At 36.7% G+C, this 21738-nt stretch overlaps 1 protein-coding gene across 3 annotated transcripts in view; it reads right to left on the minus strand.

Moving 5' to 3' along the window:
• Positions 1-21533, minus strand: part of slc2a9l2 (solute carrier family 2 member 9, like 2) — a 185525-nt gene extending 163992 nt beyond the window's left edge. Inside the window, exons 1-2 of one of the 3 annotated variants that reach the window (XM_039751487.1) lie at positions 21475-21533; positions 5132-5215 (exon numbers count right to left, since the gene is read on the minus strand). In XM_039751487.1, the coding sequence (XP_039607421.1) occupies positions 5132-5215; positions 21475-21492 (102 nt within the window). In that variant the 5' untranslated portion in view covers positions 21493-21533. Of the gene's footprint in view, positions 1-5131; positions 5216-16846; positions 17084-21474 lie in introns of those variants that run through there. The other 2 variants (XM_039751489.1, XM_039751488.1) reach the window with 2 other exon arrangements.
• Positions 21534-21738: the final 205 nt, after the last annotated feature.

Raw genomic sequence — 21738 nt, forward strand, 5'->3', positions numbered from 1 at the left:
CTTGTTGAATCAATGCCACGTAGAATTAAGGCAGTTGTGAAGGCAAAAGAGGGTCAAACACCATATTAGTATGGTGTTCCTAATAATCCTTTAGGTGAGTGTATATATATATATATATATATATATATATATATATATATATATATATATATAGATAGATAGATAGATACTTTATTAATCCCAAGGGGAAATTCACATACACCAGTAGCAGTATAATGACAAAAAAACAATATTAAATTAAAGAGTGATAAAAATGCAGGTATAACAGACAATAACTCTGTATAATGTTAACGTTTACCCCTCCGGGTGGAACTGAAGAGTTGCATAGTGTGGGGGAGGAACGATCTCCTCAATTTGTCAGAAGAGCAGGAGAGTGACAGCAGTCTGTTGCTGAAGCTGCTCCTCTGTCTGGTGATGATACTGTTCAGTGGATGCAGTGGATTCTCCATGATTGACAGAAGCCTGCTCAGCGCCTGTCGCTCTGCCACGGAAGTCAAACTGTCTAGCGCCATGCCTACAATAGAGCCTACCTTCCTCACCAGTTTGTCCAGGTGTGAGGCGTCCCTCTTCTTTATGCTGCCTCCCCAGCACACCACCGCGTAGAAGAGGGAGCTGATAGAACATCTGCAGCATCTTATTGCAGATGCTAAGAGACACCAGCCTTCTAAGGAAGTATAGTCGGCTCTGTCCTCTCTTGCACAGAGCATCAGTATTGGCAGTCCAGTCCAATTTATCATCCAGCTGCACTCCCAGATATTTATAGGTCTGCACCCTCTGCACACAGTCACCTCTGATGATCACGGGGTCAATGAGGGGCCTGGTCCTCCTAAAATCCACTACCAGCTCCTTGGTTTTGCTGGTGTTCAGTTGTAGGTGGTTTGAGTCGCAACAATTTAACAAAGTCCTTGATTAGATTCCTATACTCCTCCTCCTGCCCACTCCTGATGCAGCCCACGATAGCAGTGTCATCAGTGAACTTTTACACATGGCAGGACTACGAGTTGTATTGGAAGACCGATGTAAATAGGCTGAACAGGACCGGAGAAAGTACAGCCCTCCTGTCCTGTGTTGCTGACCACAATGTTCCATATATGGAACTGAAAAAGCAAACTGGATTTTAAAAAGCTAGTGAAACACTGCTCAAGGGATTTGCCATGTATTTTGGACAAAGCGTTACATAGAAAAAGTACACCAATGTAGACCTATAAGGGAATCTGTCTCTTTGTTGGCTGAAAATACGGCATTTAATGTTAATGTACAATTGCAAGCATTAGAACTTGCCTCATATCTGTTCCTGTTACTTCCTGACATATTACTCAACAATTATTGCTTTTAGTTTTTTGCTAATATCATTTGTATCTCTTATTTATCTTACATCAATTTCAAGGATGAAGCATTGGCACTTTGCTACTTTTGTTTCAAATCAATTTGGCAACAGTGTGAATTTTGGTTTTAGTTCACTCTCTATATAATTTCAATGTTCTCTGCATGCTCATATATGGTAAGCTTGTGCTGAGGACTGTTGTCGCAAAGTTTATAGAGTAATGTATGATGGCTTGATAACCAGTTCATGTCTAACTCCTCTCTGACACCCAATTCTGGGGGAACAGAATTAGCTCTCCCTCATATCTGACAAATCCCCTATTTTTAAAACATAATAGATACATACAGTAGTCACCATTCACTACACTAATTCATCCTGAAAAAAACTTATGTGAACCTTTCAGTGCCTCAGTTATGAAACTGTATTTTGTATCATACTGTAACAATTAAATAATCCCTTTTTAAATAACTTTAATAAAAAGCAATTTTTGGCAGAAGATATTTTCAGAAAGCAAAAATTCTTTTGGGCATTAAAATCAAAGTAAAATTGAATGTGGGGAAATAAGACAAAAATAAAATATATACGGTATATATTTACTTGAAAATAACTGTTGTCACAAAAGTCAAATACAAAATGTGACCTATAACCTGCTCATAATTTTGGAAAAGAAACAAAATTTTTGGTTAAAGCACAAACCCTGTGGCAAAAGAAATAGTGCTTGTTGCTGCAATATGCCCCTATGTTCTCCCACAAAAAGATCATTGAATCTGCTGACATGTAAAATGTTTTTCTGTCCACTTTTACCCTGTGTTACACTGATTATTTTCTTTCTTGTGTCATCTTTTACTAGCCCCATTCCTATATTTTCATCATCTTCTTCAATCAACCTCATTATCTACTCTAAGACCCAGTCCTTGCCATCATTTGCGGCATCCTACACCTGCTACAGCTTAAGTGAATTTTCCCAAAAGTCATTGAACAGTATAGTTGCCCAGTATATTTCTTCAATGACACTACATGTTTACACACTGAAGTTTTTGATAGATTCCAAAACTAGCATATCCTGTCAACTCAGGATGTGGTAACCCATTTCTGTCATCTAACAGGATATGTCTAATGGCTAGAACTCATTCTGTTAACTTCTGCACACCGTCATTCTTTTGTGCGTTGTCCCTCATACAATGAAAACTTGCAAGAGAAAATAATTTTTTATCCATTTGTTTGATACAGAAATACTGCACAACAATAATCTTTATGGTTATTATTATACTTTCTTATGGGTATTTAGGAGATAAATGAATGCACCATGCCCAGGGTAAAGGTTTAAATGTAGGTTCAATAAAAATACAAAAGTAAATGATTAATCAAGTTATTATATAAAAAATTGAATTATGGTCCTTTTTCAAAGAATTAATGTGTAAACTTTACATGTTGTACAATTATATTAACTCATAAAAATAAAAAAATGATAATAAATTGAGTTACATAGCAGGTTATACCATGTACAAGAAGGATGGCATTATCTTGTGGCTTTTGTTTTATGTAAAGCAAGTTGAAGGTGCTGGCTTGACTCCGGCACAGTGATAAAAACGGCTAAGATATTTTATAGACTCATGGGTCAGCTATTAAATTATTTTAACACTGGGTTACACGATCCAAAAGCTCAATCATGCTGAGAAAGCTCTTCGTGTTGACTTGTCCAAAGTCTCTCAGTGGTTTTAAAGACCAAATTAAAACATACCAGGAGAAGAGCTACATTTGTTATACATTACAAAAAAATATTTCCAGAATCTTGCTGCATCCTGAATTTATTCATCAATTGTCCTGTTAAGTTTCCATTGTTCATTAAAGTGGCACCTTCACAGGTATTTGTTTCAAGAACCTGATCTTGCATTAAGTGTTTTTCTCAAATGTAAAGTATTTTATACTTCGTCACCTAGTTTGACAGAGGTGTGGGAGTGTTTCATGGTTAACATTAGGCCACAAAATAAAATAATGAATTTTTAGGGAGTGTTCGGCTCTGGAAAACATAATAGTAAATTTCGATTAAGAGAACATATTTACAACTTGAGGGTATTTTTTGCTGAAGACTCTATGTTATATTATTTTGACCTTGCATAAGCACACTACATCTGTAGCATATCCTTCAGTGAGTGATCCATTAGCATTTGTTAGCAGTTTTTTAATTTTATACCCTTGCTCAAATGTCCTTCCACATCATTGCACCATTATTTTATTTGAAGATCAAATTAAAAATGTGCAGAATTTACAACTCTTAGAAAATGACAAAAGGTTCTTTGTGAAAAAGGTTAGGTACACAAGTACTAGACAATTCAAGTGAGAATCATAAGTAAGAGGTATAAGCTCAGAATCCTGCACACATAAACATTATTTTATAGGAATACGATCAAAACTCATGGCCACAAAAAGCACAGGTTAAAACGCGGATGGGAAAACTAAAAATCGTGGCATCTTAAAGCAAGACAAAACAACATCATGATTATGGGAAGTGTTAGAGACAGAACTGCTCAGATAAACCACTGTCACTAACAAGGCATGGCAGGCACTTGGAAAACATAAATGAGAAAAATAGGTGACACCTAAGAGCAAAGGTCAGTTGCACAAGCACAAGCACAAGAACAAGAAAGCCACTAGTTCAATAGAATTGACTGACCACACTGAAGAAACAGTGGCAAGGTAGTGCTTAGAATGTCAGCAATTTTATGGACAATGCAGAAACACAGTTATCCAGGGTGGTTAACTAAACAAAAACAAGATAGTTTGCGCCTTGCAAGACAAGTGACAGCACAGACCCAACACAGCATACCTGGGAACTTTCCAGAAGAACCAAAGAAAATTAGCTGCTGTCTGGTGAGAAACAGTGGACCCAAAAAATAGCTGTCATTCATCATGACACTGACAGCTTCAAAGAACAAGATAACCAGTATGTGATCAGTATCATACTGTTGGCTAAACATGATCAAGACAACTTGCACTTTGTGAGTAACACACAGCTTGAGAGAGACAAGGTGGCTGCTTACCACTGTGTGATTGTCAGTTAGATATAAACAAAAACAAAAAAATTTCTTTATAACTCAATCTGGAGTCCCAGGTCTCTTACATTGAAAAGAAATACATGACCAAAATCTATTGACCCTGTCATCTCCTAACTTTACCTGTGACAAGAATTCTGTATTCCAAGATCTTGGTACAAGCTAAAAGAGACTGTGCTAATAAAGATTTAATCTAAATCTAAAATCTCAGAATGTCCAATGCTAACAAATAATCCTCAAGAGCTAAAAGTCTTGTAAATCGCTGCAAACTAAATACTACATTAGAATATAACAATAATAATACATTTTATTTATATAGGGCCTTTCCTGTTAGTTTCTATTAGCTTCTGAAAGGAACAAGGAAGAGGTTGGTCTTCTTCCTTGAACTAATGCTTTCAAACTATGTCTTAATACTAAAGCTTAGTGAAGACATTTGAAAGGACATGAAATAACAGTTTGCATGCACATACGTCTTCATACTGTTTGTTTTGTTTTTTAAGTTATTTACCTTTCTGATTACAAAGTACATTCACATCTCTGTACAAACTCCACATTTAATATGAGCTGAATAAATACCAAGACCTATATCACAGGGACATATAATTCCTTTTTCAATATCCTAAAAAAGTAAAATTATTCTTAAAATAAAATTTTATATTACTGTACAAATAAACAACAAAATTAAATTATTTTCAACTATAAAGGTCAATACAAAAAATCATTACATTTTCCATATATTGTAATTAAAACATACCTGGTTAACTTCATGATTTAGGTCTTTATTTTCCTTTTCCACATTATCCATTTTATCACCTTGACACTTTGCAAGTGCAGATTTCTGGTAATTAAAAAAATACTATTACTAATAATAACAGTAATACATTGTATTGAATGCAAAAAAACTATAAATACTGTCTGGAAAAGCAAGACATTAGGTGCAAAAGAACACTCTTTTATTGTTACAGCACCAAATATTAATAATCTAACCTCAAACTAATCACTTCAATGCACTGGTATTGAAAACTTTGCAAAACTGCTATCCACAAGTTTAGGGTACAAATCTTTCTTAATTTCAGGGCCACTCACTAATACTTTTGTCAATAAATCCACAAAAAAAAATTTAAAAGACAATATTAGTTTTTTTCTAAATTTATTTATTTGATATAGGCATATATATTGTTCATTTTCAAGACTGACAACAGGCTTTCATTAAGTATGATTCACTTCTTCTTACGACTTCTCCCGTTAGGGGTTGCCACAGCAGACCATCTTCTTCCATATCTTTCTATCCTCTGCATCTTGTTCTGTTACACCCATCACCTGCATGTCCTGTCTCACCACATCCGTAAACCTTCTCTAAGGCCTTCCTGTTTTCCTTTGGCCTGGCAGCTCCATCCTTAACATCTCAATACACCCAGCATCTCTCCTCTGCACATGTCCAAACCAATGCAATCTCACCTCTCTGACTTTGTCTCCCAACTATCCAACTTGAGCTGACCCTCTAATGTACTCATTTCTAATCTTATCAATCCTTGTCACACCCAATGCAAATCTTACCATCTTTAACTCTGCCACCTCCAGCTCTGTTTTCCTGCTTTCTGGTCAGTGCTACCATCTCCAACCCATATAACATAGCTGGTCTCACTACCGTCCTGTAGACCTTCCCTTTCAGTCTTGCTGATACCCGTCTGTCACAAATTACTCCTGGCATTCTTCTCCACCCATTCCACCCTGCCTGCACTCTCTTTTTCACCTCTCTTCCACAATTCCCATTACTCTGTACTGTTGATCCCAAGTATTTAAACTCATCCACCTTCGGCAACTCTACTTCTTGCATCCTCACAATTTCACTGACCTCCCCCTCATTTACACAAATGTATTCTGTCTTGGTCCTACTAAACCTTCATTCTCCATCTCTCCAGGGTCTCCTCAACGTGCTCCCTACTCTCGCTACAGATCACAATGTCATCAGCAAACATCATAGTCCATGAGGACTCCTGTCTAATCTCGTCTGTCAACCTGTCCATCACCATTGCAAATAAGGAAGGGCTCAGAACCGATCCCTGATGTAATCCTACCTCCACCTTGAATGCTATTTGTCACTCCTACCACAGACCTCACCACGGTCACACTTCCCTCATACATATCCTGTACAACTCTTACATACTTCTCTGCCACTCCCGACTTCCTCATACAATACCACAATTCTTCTCAATGTACCCTATCATATCCTTTCTCCAGGTCCACAAAGCCACAATGCAACTCCTTCTGGCCTTCTCTCTACTTCTCCATCAACACCCTCAGAGCAAACACCACATCTGTGGTGCTTTATCTTGGCATGAAACCATACTGCTGCTCACTAATCATCACCTCACTTCTTAACCTAGCTTCCACTACTCTTTCCCATAACTTCATGCTGTGGCTCATCAATTTTATCCCCCTGTAGTTACTACAGTCCTGCACATCCCCCTTATTCCTAAATATTGGCACCAGTACACTTCTTCTCCACTCCTCAGGCATCCTCCCACTTTCCTTCATTCTAAAAATGTAAAATCTATGGAACCTTTGTGCTATTCTTGTTTAGCTATTTTATACATTAGCCATATTCCCACCTAGATAGAGAAAAATCTTTTTTTTTGTTTTACTGCCATCTAGAGTTTTTTATAGCTCAAAGGTGTTAAAATGTTTGCTTTGTATATACACATTTCACATTATTTACTACAAATCCTTTATTATTCAGTTCAAATAGGATATTTTTATAGCCCAGTGTGTAATTATCATCTTTGTCTTCTACTTTCAGTGCATTTTTAATGCATTAATAGCTATTACTTGTAGTCAGCTGACAAGCTGTCTGCATTTAATAAAGCAGAGCAGCTCCTTACTGCTGCTATACCACAGTACCAACTGGCACACACATTTTCAAGCTAGCCACATACACAGGAGCAGTAGCATATGTATTTCTTATCAAGAATAGACAAAAATGTATCTTTTCCACCTTGCCAAGTGATACATGCCATGCCTTGCTGTACTTTCAAGAATAACATGTTTCCTCTTTGTCTCATGTACTTTTCTCTCACTTCATCACATGGCTAAGGTTCACAATACGTCTGGCAATTGAAGCCTGTTAATTTGTCTTTAAGGAATCTATGATAGATTATGTGCAATCTACATCAGTAGGGACATATCATTTCAGAACACATGAATCAACTGTACCATGTTACCTTCTGACAAGCCCATTTTAACTTAGAAACCTGTCAATAAATAAATCAATATTTAAAGGGCAAACAGATTTATTAGGCATCTGGCTAACACCAAACAAAATTGCCTATTTCTTCGGCACACTGCAAACTCATCTTCTTACGGTCCTATTTACATATCTACAGTAGATAATTGCAGCTAGTAGCTCTGTTTCATTAATGGCTCTTTTTTATGCATCCTTATTATGTCTTGTTCCCTTGAGATGCCTTTTTTACAGTATGCCTCTTTATTGATTAGAGTCAATAACCTCCTCAGGGTAAACTTCCTTCTTTTTCCCTTATATCAAATGCAGTAATGGACATAACTGTCTTTGCTGATACTGACTACAGTATTAGATTTGTTTTTACATGAAGCAGGAAGAGTGTGACAGATCCTAGTAAAAAGAGTTTACTATAAAGGTTTACATTTTCCAAAGAGGCTGCTGACTGGACTTTTTCTTTTCTCTCCTCCCTCATCCTCCTCTGCTTCTCTTCCTACAAACTGGCCAAATCTCAAAGATAATTTTAATAAACATATATTACTAGAACCTTTTTATGTTAATTATTATGAAAATGCTTTGTTTTACTGTGTGTTCAAAGTAATTTATATTTTATGAGAATGCATGGGAAAGGTGCTATATAAATGAAATATATTAATCCATTAATTTTTAAAATTTGTAATTAGTTTGTTACCTGTAAACTATTTACAGGACTCTAAGCCTACACTTATTAAAAAGTGCTATAATAAAATAAAAATATAATAAAATATAATAAAAATAAATTAAACAATGTGTAGTAACCTTTTACATGTTTATCATTCAGCAATACATCTATTTCTCTGTGACAAGAAAATTTTAAATGACTGAGTTCAATTACAGCAGGCAGACTGGTCTAGTCCAGACTTTCAGGGAAGTGATGCAAATCAATCTATGTAACAGATTTACATAGCACTAAAATGAAAAGATTACAGGCTATAAACATGGAAAACAGAACCTGTAAATACACTACAGAGAATTCTGGATGATTGAAATATAACAAAATCAACAAATTGGAATATTTAACTGTAAAGAAAGAATAGAAAAATTGTGGCCCAAGAAAACATACTGAATTGGCACCATTTACAAATTAAAGGTGAGAATTCCTTTATATATATATATATATATATATATATATATATATATATATATATATATATATATATATATATATATATATGGCATTTGTTGTCTGAATCACAATCTGATTGTATGGGTGGTTACCTACCAGGTAACGCTTGTGATTGGTCTGCAAGTCGACCAACATCCGCCACTGTGCCCTCTTAAGCTGCGAGAAGCAGATCATAAAATGTTGCATAGTTTTACTGTCAAATAATGCAAAGAGTACGCAACACGTGTTTCGCCCTAATTCTGGGCTCATCAGGCATACACACTGCAGTAAAACTATGCAACATATATATATATGTACTGTATGCTTAAAATGTTGATGTCTGTCTCTCTGTTCATATTAAAATTGAGCACAAATTAATGAGGTTAGAATCTTGAACTTGGTCTTAATCAAAAGCTTATGACAAGATTTGTTCTGTGAATTCACAAAAATTTAGGTAGCGGCAACCTGGTGGCCACTATACTGGTGGGCAGAAAGGTTTATTTTGATTAAAGCATGTTTCCCACAAGCCCATCTACTGATAACACCCTAGGAGACAGTATATACATGTTCAGAATTCATAATCTAGTGCAAGTTGTTACATTTGTAAACAACGGGTGGAAAGTTTACTGTCAATTATATCAAGCCTTCTTAGCATTTTATTTTGGACATGTTCAAGTGTCTCACTAGTTAAACAATACAATGTTGTCACTGGGAACTGAACCATGACCCTAGAATTTACAGCATGTTCCTGCCATCCACATTCAAGCAAGTAAAAAACACCTTCAGAATTTTACAATTAATTTGTTACGGAAAAAGACACTGCTATCAATTTGCCATAACTGTGTTTCTTTATATATTTACAGTTGATTATTATATTGTTGGTAATATGATTTTTAACAGTGTAATACAAATTAAGTTGTCTAAATAATCTAATTCCAAGTGCTGGTTGCAAATTTTATTTTTCATTCATAATTAGCTGCAAATTTGAATGAGCAGTATTAATATACATCAAAGTCTCACATCCAATTTGTGTGCTGCTGTTCACTGGTAGTAGTTTTGTTAATACAAAATTATTTGTCAGCCAAAATGAGTTAGCTTAGCCATTTCCAGACTCCACCTAAAGTCACCCTAGTGTTTGTGGTTAGTGTCTAATACAACCATTTATTTATTAAATTGCACCAATAGCTTGCTTAATTCTCATTTGAATTGACCAAATAACTTGAATCAGGTGTGCTATTGGTGGAATTAAATAAATACATGGAACACCTAGTGTGCCTCAAGGACAGATTTAGTTGTCAAACCTGTATTGCTGTAGCCTAGTGATGGGCGGAGTGAAGCCTCACAAAGCATCAAAACGTTTGAAGCAATTGTGTCGGAAATCATAAAGCTTCAAAACATTTGACACTCATCTCTCTAGTGACACCTCCTGACCATTTTCATTAACATTACACAAACTCATGATCCACTTCAATGACGTCTGTTAAAACTCTTATTGCTTGTACTTTTTTGTTGCTACCAACTGGCAACGAAGAGAAGGGTTCTCAGCATTTTTTAGTGTTTGATGTCTAAAAAATATAAATATATATATAACGCCAATAGGCAGAATGTACTATACAATAGCAAGAGTTAAACAAAATATGATGCCTCACTCTTGGATCCCCGGCTCCTTCCATGAATATTTACTTTTGCACTGTATCATTATAATCGCTCCTGTTATTAGTATTATAATTAACCTTCATCTTTTCTTGATATCACATTTAAAAGCCTTAAATGTTTTCTTTGTTCTGACTTAATTAAAACGGAGTAGATGGAAAATAAAGGTTTATCCCTGTACTTTGCCATGATATAGGTAAGCACATTTTAGAACAGAAAGGGTAAAATCCTTAAATCACAGATGTTATTATTCAATCAAGTATTGAGATATTTTATTTATTAATATTTTACAATATTTTGTGGAACACAAAAGTAACAAGTTTGCTACGAAGAAACGACGCCGTCAGTAGCTCAACTGACTAAGGTGGTTGCTATTCAAATTCTGAGCATAGTGCTAGACCGAGTTTGATCCAAATTAAAGACTCATCAAAATTAATAATCTATATATATAACTAGCAAAATACCCGCGCTTCGCAGCGGAGAAGTAGTGTGTTAAAGAAGTAATGAAAAATTAAAGGAAACATTTTGAAAATAACGTAACATGACTGTCAATGTAATTGTTGTCACTGTTATGATTGTTGCTGTCATATATATATATATACACACATACATACATACACACACATTATATATACAGTATATATATCTATCTATCTATCTATCTGTATATCTATATATCTATATATATATATATATACACATACACACACATCTATATATATATATATCTATCTATATACATATACTGTATAAATATATATATACATACACACACACACATTATATCTATATCTATATATATATATATAGCAAAATACCCAGCGCTTCGCAGCTGTGAAGTACTGCCTTAAAAGTTTTATTAAGAAGAAAATTAAACCTTTTTAAACTGAGAGAAAATATACCCATAATTATTTGTTAAGGATCTCTTTGTATACCACATTGTGAGTTCGGCCCTCCGGTTGTAATATGACCAAGCTTACTCTTAAGCATGCAACGTACAGATGGCCATGTGAACAGTAATTTTGTTTCAAATCTCACAGCTTGGATTGCTGCTGTCATAATCGGTTTGAGTTTCATGGTTTGTTTCAATTACGACAGTATTTGTAGGACTTGTGTTGAAGTGACATTCAGCATCTGTCAAGCGTCGTAAGTATACAACCAGTTTCATCGATAACTTCACATCCAGCTTTTGAGAGTTTAAACATTCATAAACATCAAAGTGTCCACTACTGAAATCGTCACCTGTGAATCTAAGATGTTTAAGAGGCATTGGCGGCTATCCAAAGGTGTAAAATATTTGGCCATTTCGGTACACTTTCGACAACCGAACAATTCAGCGGCAGCCAACAACTCACATGCAGAACCATAAGATTAAATAAAAAGGCTGTAGTTATCAGCAGGGAGACATGAATCTCTTGGCGAAGCAAGTAAGGGAATGAAGAGACTGGAGCGACGGACGGCCTTATATAGGCAGGCAGCCAACAACGTGGGAGGCGTTGGGATGGGGGACCCAACGCCGCCTCACACGGTGACTGAGCTGCAGGCTATGGATATATATATGTACGTAAGTAGGATTCAGTTAGCGTTGGGAACCCGCGTACCAAATTTCTTGAAGATGTGCCCATAAGTAACAAAGACTGTTGTAAAGTTCCATATGGCGGCCGACAGTGGCATCATACCACCGAAATAAGTACCAAATTTCAGCCTTCTACCTACACAGGAATTTGGAGAATTAGTGACGTTGGAAAGTTCAATATGGTGGCTGACAGTGGCGTCATACCACAGAAATAAGTACGTACATTGGTTTCGGTTAGCGCAGGGAAGCCGCCTACCAAATTTCACGAAGATGAGGCCATAAATAAGAAAGTTCAACATGGTTGATGTTGTTGACCGTTATGCGTAGAATTTCGAAATGAAACCTGCTTAACTTTTGTAAGTAAGCCGTAAGGAATGAGCCTTCCAAATTTCACCCTTCTACCTACACGGGAAGTTGGAGAATTAGTGACGTTGGAAAGTTCAATATGGCGGCTGACAGTGGCGTCATACCACCGAAATAAGTATGTAGATGGGGCCATGAATAAGAAAGTTCAACATGGCAGACGTTGTTGACCGTTATGACCGTTATGCGTAGAATTTCGAAATGAAACCTGCTTAACTTTTGTAAGTAAGCTGTAAGGAATGAGCCTGCGAAATGTCAGCCTTCTACCTACACGGGAAGTTGGAGAATTAGTGATGTTTGGAATATTCAATATGGCGGCCGACAGTGGGGGCATACCACCCAATAAGTACGCATCGGTTTTGGTTAGCGCAGGGAAGCCACCTACCAAATTTCGTGAAGATGGGGTCAGCCTTCTACCTACACGGGAAATTGGAAAATTAGTGACGTTGGAAAGTTCAATATGGGGCCGACAGTGGCGTCATACCATCAAAATAAGTACGTACATCGGTTTCAGTTAGCGCAGGGAAGCTGCCTACCAAATTTTGTGAAGATGGGGCCATAAATAAGAAAGTTCAACATGGCGGACGTTGTCGACCGTTATGACCGTTACGCGTAGAATTTCGAAATAAAACGTGCTTAACTTTTGTAAGTAAGCTGTAAAGAATAAGCCTGCCAAATTTCAGCCTTCTACCTAAACGGGAAGTTGGAGAATTAGTGATGAGTGAGTGAGTGAGTGAGTGAGTGAGTGAGTGAGTGAGTGAGTCAGTCAGTCAGTCAGTCAGTCAGTGAGGGCTTTGCCTTTTATTAGTATAGATATAAGCAAACTTTTTAAAAGGAGCGTAAATTGAACTGACTATAACAAATTTGTCATCTTAAAATTACTTTATTGATTTGATATTGACAATTAATCATAAGGGCAAAAATCAAGGAGGATACGAGTTTGCATGGACTGTGCTGTTTTTTTTTCGTGACATCGTGTCAGTAGAGTGCGTCACGTTAACAATGGATTCTGTCCTAAATGATAACGCACATGCTATTTTATATTTCCTAAAGGCCAATGTGTCTCAATTTGCTCATTAATATATTTTGACAAGTGTATTTTAATGAGAATGATTATAAACATATTACTCATGTTCATTTCCCATGTAGATATATAATGTATGGTGAGAATAAATAAAAAAGTAACAACACATATAATAATGTTGCATTGTTTATGATTCACAAAATTCATCGTTTATCTGAAATGTTCTACTTATACAGTCGATTTATTCCACTTCTGAAGGTGTACATTGTCGGTATTCTCCATTGCATTTGCCCCAGTGTTACGTGTGCCAGTGCAACTGAGGGGTGGCAGACGACCTCACGTAATGGGTGACAAGGCACATCCTCACCCTGATGCCTAGGCTCTTGTCATGAATATTCCCATTTTGTGCTTTTTCTCGTTCCTGCCAGTTTATTATTATTATTGGATATGTATATAGAGGAAATGTGTGTCTTATTTTATGTCTATGAAAGGAAGGACAGTAAAGCCTTGAACGAAACCGAATGCTGATGCTTTTGGTAACAAGACAGGTTAAGGATCAGGGAACGTTAAATGTATCAGTGACTGCGGGGGATTGTGTAACTGGAAGATGGTTTAAAAATACAGAAACAACAAAAGCTTAGTCTTTCAATGATTCTATTTAAATTAATGATTTACTCTGTTGTGCTACACTTCGGAAGATTACTTATTTACCCACCAGTTCAGCCTTTGATAAGATGCATTCACAAGGAAAGGATGTTGCTGACAAAGTCAGGTGCTTTTTTGAAAGTTTGGCTCCAGATGTGCTTATCCAGCTGTTCATTCTTATCAGTATTTAAGTGATCCTTATGTCCACAACTGGATGAATTTGCAAGATTTCTTTACACTCTTTTGTCTCATTAACACAGAATCCCGAGGCTTTTCTTAAATTACAGAAGACACTGTTGATGGTGCTGAAAGACAGTCGTGATTAGTTATGCAGCACACGCTTTTACTCACACTGCTTTTTGGAAATCAATAATACAAATCAGCTACAGATCTGGGAATCACTGAATAGTAAAAATGTTTAATGAGGAGTGTCTTGCACATATACTGTTGTAATGACCACATCGGCTTTAGTGAAGCGTTTCTTAGCCTCTCTTATATGATCGACATGGGGTAGAATAGATTCTGGATTGTTATAATACGTGCTACCTTGCGCAAAATATGCTCATCAATTTGTTACAGATTCTTGGTGGACACAGTTCCACACCAAGGAAAAAGGTGCCCCATGTAAATCGTTCATCATGTCTCCAAAATATATGTTAAGTTAGACACAAGTACTACATAACTGTTTTACACAAAGTCCTTATTTTAACATATGCAAGCCCCAATTAGGATTAGAACTCGCATCAGCACCCCTTACCGCTGTAATAGGGACAACTGCTTTTACACTTTGAGCCAAAGCAGTTCAGCATACGAGTGAGTTACCAAATCGACTGCTGATTGCACAGATACCAATGATTTCATCATGCTAGCGTGCCTCAAAATCACGTGACGGGCGCATTTGAAACAAGCCTCGAAGCTGTGCTAAGAGCTCCAGTGCTTCGAAAGCTCAACACAGTGTTGAAACCTCTGTATCAAGTGGCCCATCATAGCCATCTCATAGGAAATCAAAAAGCAGAAAATATTTCAGTTGTTATTTTACCAATATTTATTTATTTTAATCTTACATGTTTCAAAAAGCAAATAAACACCACTGACCAGATAACTAGTTTTAAATTTTATTTTGTGGGACTGCCAGATTATGTGCACTTTTATAGTGCTTCTCCTCTGCATTCTGGGGGTCAGGGAAAGGCATAAGGTGCCAGCATTTGAGTAGGTAGCTGCTATCACCTAGCACATGTAATGATGTGATTGCTGCCAACAACTGGGCAGAAAACATTTCTTTTTGGGCAGTTTAGACCTGAAGGTGTGGGTTTAGTTGTTTTACCTTTCTGTGTATTGTGCCTTTCTCTGTTCCTGTTATTCCTCCATTTTGTTAAGAAATTCCATTATTTGTGATTACCTTTTTCTCGCAGGTCATCATTTGGGCCTGAGATCAGCTATCAAGTAGCCTGTGAAGTAATGGACTGCATAAGAACTCAGCCCAGATTGATGTATCACTCAATTAAGTTGATATTGTTAATTTATTTATATTGTCCCATTTCATCTTGGAAAGCACTTTTCAAAATCAGGGTTTATTACAGTTGTCAACCTATATATTTTACAAATGCAAAACAGGCAGATTAACTACTGTAACTTTCCCAGGGTCATATTATTTAAGATCATGTTACTGTCGCAAGTAAATAGTACACTGAAATTCTTACTTGTATGCCTGACTAACATGTAACAACTCTCTAGGGATATATTATTTTTTCCTAATTATAATGATTCTAGGAAGGAGTAAACTGCTGAAAAGTAATAACAGAAGTTAAAAACAGAGCAGCATGAGTAACAAATATTAAGTCATAGATAACAAAATCAACCCACAACCTTATGGTTTGAGGTTCACTACCTCCATATTAAACACACCGTCACTATGCCTAAAGTTCATTATCACCAGCTTAATGAGTAGTAATAATTCTAAAGTGTATTAATTGATTCCTCAAAGTGCACAAACAAAAATTGTACTCTTGGAGTACAGACGTGTAAATTGATACCACTTTGGAAACATTTTTTTTAATAATGCATTTTTTTATCTTCCCATTAAATTTGTATTTTATATTCTGTATTTACAAAAGTGGTTAGGTTTTGGGCTTAGTTTGAATAAGTAAACTAAAATATATTGACCTTTTATAAATAACCCCCTCAAAGAATAGCTACCAAAATTATAACTTCTGTAAAAAAATTTAATTTCCTCTTGGGGAGATATAAAGTATAATCTAGCTACTTATCTCAACTTCTTTGAAATCATGTATTTATTTAATTCAACGCCTTTTTATTGTGGACACCATTGTAAAGCGGTTTTAGAAGTCACACTGCGAGTCAGAGGTGAGTAATGCGCTTGAAACAATGTGATTTGAAGGCAGATAAGCCATTTGGCCATGCCGCCAGCTAAACAAATAATCTTCATAGATTTCCGTTCAATTATAAAAATTCTCCACGGTAAAGGTTCCAAGTCCATAAGCGTGCATTTAAAAAAAGATTGAAAATTACAGTACAGTCACACTTCCACGTGCAATAAATTAGCTCTTATATGTGTAAGCACATTCTTAACTCTTAAAATTAATCTCCTAAACCGTCTAGTTGGCAGCTACTGGCTAATTCTTATGCGAATTAAAGGCAATGCTAACGTCTATTCACTGAAATGATAACAATCCGAACGGATGTAATTTCAGGGCAAGTTATTCATTACTCCACTGCCATGGTGCAACAGTTGAAAAAGAAAGAAGACACAGCTTCTGTTACACTGAATGCGGCGAACATGGACGTGTCGCCCTACCTGAAACTTACACTGAGAAAATGCTGGCTTCTCCGCACAAGTTCATGTGCACGTGTTGTACGCCGCGATCTCTGGTGCTGCAGCGGCAGTTATTTAGAATTTAAATCAAATACATGGCTTCGCCCAAATGATTTACTATATTCAGTCCTAGGATTAAAGCTCATCTCAAAGCTGCATACTAATTTCAGTTCCTTAGGTTCCATTAAACACACACACAAACGACAACTTGCTCCCGCTCGTACACACACTTCCCAGCTTGAACAGTGAGCACGGGTGACTTCCTCGTGAGTAAAAATCAGTGGGAGTTGCACAGTCCTAATCTTAACTACAGAGTAAATGGGCGGAGCTCTGGAAGTCTGTAGATAAACTCTATTGGCTCCCATTGGAGTCAACTCCACCTACTTAGAGCTCCAGATCAGGGTGGAGGCTCCGGGCTGTACAAGTGTTAGCTATGAGTTGTACGTCAACGTCATACTTCAGTCAAGTTTTTAATAGGTATGTCAAGAATTGGAATTACTGTTTTGCTTTAAACATAGCAGTCTTAGTATTATCTAATCCAGTTCAGGGTCACGGAACAGCGCGTTTAATATTATTCGTGAAAATGAACTACGGTAAATGGTAATGGCATTACAGAAAAAATGTTTTAATCATTAAGGGTGTGCCTTTGTGATACAAATGGACAATGTTTAGTAGTAGGGCAATATTTATATTACATTAGCGCGGATATATTTGTGGGCAGGGTTAAAGAAAGGTGACCCAGTTGTTATTTTTAGATCTGGGGTTTTCAAAGTCGGTCCTGGGGATCCATTGTGGCTTCAGGTTTTTGTTCCAGCCAGATTCATAAATCATTGAACACAACTGATAGCACTGATCTCATTTAATTAGCTGGTATTTTTTTCCTCTTCTCTTATTCTACATTTATACAGAAAAACATAGCAGCATGATTTTTACATTTATAAGATATTTAGAAATATTTCAGTTTTTGCTATTGATTTCAATGCTTAACTCTCTTTTGTTGATTTCATTATATTTTGCCCTTTCGCTGTGCAGTTTGCTCCATTCATTGTATCTTAATAAGGACAATTAAAAACAAGCAGAGCAGACACCCAGGCAAACGAAACTGAATCATCAAAGGCTGCAAATACTTTAGCATTAGTCCCACTAATTAATAATAATAATATTAATAATAATAATAATAATAAATTTTATTTATATAGCGCCTTTCCCATACTCAAGTCACTTCACAGAATTAGCAAACAATGGATTAATTAAACAATTAGAACTCCCAGAAAAACAGAATGAACATCAAGATGAAAATATTGTTAAAAAGAAAAAAAAAACAATATTCCCATATAATTGTTTAGTATATTTTAATACATATAGGTTTTTTTTACCAAACCTAGTTTTCTAATTTCTATATTGTTCCCAAATAATAGTTCACTTAATTAGCCCAGGAGTCTAATTAAATAGAGAAGCTGGTTGGAACAATAACCTGCAGTCACAGTGGGTCCCCCTGTTCTAGAGGTTCTTTCCGGTTCATTGTGTGGTGGGTGTGGCAACAGGCTTTATCGGTGTATTCTCCCAACTACCAACATCACCTCCATCCATCATCCACACTACATTTCCCTCAATCTACTCTCATGAGTCAATAATTTGTTCTTTTTTTGCGTCCATTAGGGTTCCAAGATTGCGGTATCTTGTTGCTGGTTTGTAACCATGAACAATGTCATGTTTGATTTGTCCTCTTATTCCAGAGTGGACAGTTTAAAGTGCTTAAATTATAAATGAAAGCCAACAAAGTTAAATAACAATCCTTTTATTCTCCTTTGTATTGAGCTGCACTTCCACTCTCGATCAAGCCCTACCCAACACCCCATACAAAAGCACGATACTTCTTTTTATATTACAGTAGATAGAAGATGCTCATGGCATTGTCTCTCGTGATTTTGTCTGCAAGAATGGCTTCAATCTGTTCAGTTGTTTCACTTGCTCTGAGCCAGTGCTCCGTGTCAAAATTCTGGGTTCCAAACAATCCCCAGTGTCAAAATTTTGGGTTCTGAAGTAGTCTATCTTGTCCATATTGTCCTTGAGAGTGACTCTGTAAAATTTTGTCCAGATTGGTCAAAGTTAGTAGGATTATGTAGGGAACAGACAGACAGATGTTCTATTATATATATATATATATACACTCACCTGAAGGATTATTAGGAACACCATACTAATACGGTGTTTGACCCCCTTTTGCCTTCAGAACTGCCTTAATTCTACGTGGCATTGATTCAACAAGGTGCTGAAAGCATTCTTTAGAAATGTTGGCCCATATTGATAGGATAGCATCTTGCAGTTGATGGAGATTTGTGGGATGCACATCCAGGGCACGAAGCTTCCGTTCCACCACATCCCAAAGATGCTCTATTGGGTTGAGATCTGGTGACTGTGGAGGCCATTTTAGTACAGTGAACTCATTGTCATGTTCAAGAAACCAATTTGAAATGATTCGAGCTTTGTGACATGGTGCATTATCCTGCTGGAAGTAGCCATCAGAGGATGGGTACATGGTGGTCATGAAGGGATGGACATGGTCAGAAACAATGCTCAGGTAGCCCGGGCATTTAAACAATGCCCAATTGGCACTAAGGGGCCTAAAGTGTGCCAAGAAAACATCCCCCACACCATTACACCACCACCACCAGCCTGCACAGTGGTAACAAGGCATGATGGATCCATGTTCTCATTCTGTTTACGCCAAATTCTGACTCTACCATTTGAATGTCTCAACAGAAATCGAGACTCATCAGACCAGGCAACATTTTTCCAGTCTTCAACTGTCCAATTTTGGTGAGCTCGTGTAAATTGTAGCCTCTTTTTCCTATTTGTAGTGGAGATGAGTGGTACCCGTGGGGTCTTCTGCTGTTGTAGCCCATGCCTCAAGGTTGTGCGTGTTGTGGCTTCACAAATGCTTTGCTGCATACCTCGGTTGTAATGAGTGGTTATTTCAGTCAAAGTTGCTCTTCTATCAGCTTGAATCAGTCGGCCCATTCTCCTCTGACCTCTAGCATCAACAAGGCATTTTTGCCCACAGGACTGCCGCATACTGGATGTTTTTCCCTTTTCACACCATTCTTTGTAAACCCTAGAAATGGTTGTGTGTGAAAATCCCAGTAACTGAGCAGATTGTGAAATACTCAGACCGGCCCATCTGGCACCAACAACCATGCCACGCTCAAAATTGCTTAAATCACCTTTCTTTCCCATTCTGACATTCAGTTTAGAGTTCAGGAGATTGTCTTGACCAGGACCACACCCCTAAATGCATTGAAGCAACTGCCATGTGATTGGTTGATTAGATAATTGCATTAATGAGAAATTGAAGAGGTGTTCCTAATAATCCCTTAGGTGAGTGTATATATATATATATATATATATATATATATATATATATATATATATATATGGATCTGGACTGATATTAGAGATGGGCTTTTAAGTGATTCACTAAGTACAGTTGTTACAAAGACTAACTGTGTAAACTTTAAGGGTTTGCTATAGTGTACCCCATTAGCCATTTACTGCTGTTTGACACGAAGAATAATTATTGCTAAGATCTTAAAATAACTTACCAATAGATGAACTATAGTACCATCTATTGTAAAGTATCATTTGTGTTTTAGGTCATTTCACATTAGATATGAGCTATATGCAGTTTAAAGCAGAGTTATGCCTTTTAATATATTCATATTTATAATGATGCCTGAGATTGAATGGTGCATGTATTGCCGTTTGGTTGGAAATGCAAGTAAGTTTAAATGTACTCTGTATATATAACAATTACACTATTACTGCTAGTACAATAAACATACTGTATCAGTCATTCTCCCATGTGTTTTCTATTACATGGTTATTAAGAGTCTGCTAGTAAATCTCAACACCAACCAACACTTAGGCAGCATAACAGTCCATAGCAAGACACGTTCAGGTGCAGACTATGCAATTGGGTGGCATGGTGGCACAATACTGCAGTTTCACAGATTAAGTATCCTGGGTTCAAATCCCATGCCTGGTCATTGTCCTTGGGGAGTTTTTGTGGGTTTTCCTTTGGCTAGTCCAATGCTCTTCCTACATTCCCAAAGACTTGCTAATTATATTGATTGACAATTCCAAACTGGTCAAGTCATTAGGGGTGGGTGGGGGTATTCTATAACTGGGTGCTGCAATAAATGGGTGCCTTGCTTAAGACCATTTCCTAAATTTCTTTGTCTCTGTGCTGCAAAGATATGTTGTAAAAGGCCAACAGATCACAAAGACCTCTGTATTTTTGGATTTGTTTGCACTGCTGGGTACATTCACTAAGGTGAAGCACTAACTTGGTACAAATAAATTTCTGTCTTAATTGCCAGCCACAGAGTTTACTATGCATAACCCCTAAGATGTGGGTTAACTGGGCTGAGATAAATGTGGAGACTAGAATTTTGTATTATTCAACACCTCCATACTTTGTTCTCTATTCCCAAGCAAGTACATATTAAACAAAGACCTAAATGAGGATAAGGCAAATAAAGGATTACATTAGTAATGTCACAGGATCTCATGAAAAGAAAAAAGAAAAGATTCTCTCCTCGGAAGTTAAGGGTTAACTTACATGTTGCTGAAATTGCATCAGTTCCTATTGATTGTCCAAAGGTCACCACTGTAACACAGCACTTTACATGGGTCTTAACAACCTCAACATCCACTGCATTTGAAGGTGATCAAAATGTATAGTATATAGGAGCCCAATTTAAGTTTGGAAATCTGTTACAACAGTATTCAATTATTTGCCTTTTTCGTAACAACAGTAAAGTTAAAAAGTCAAGTTCAAATTAATTAGTAACTCTGCATGTGAAGCATTTTTGTTGCTGCATTT

Source organism: Polypterus senegalus, chromosome 4 (assembly GCF_016835505.1).
Source record: "Polypterus senegalus isolate Bchr_013 chromosome 4, ASM1683550v1, whole genome shotgun sequence".
NCBI classification, from domain to species: domain Eukaryota; kingdom Metazoa; phylum Chordata; class Cladistia; order Polypteriformes; family Polypteridae; genus Polypterus; species Polypterus senegalus.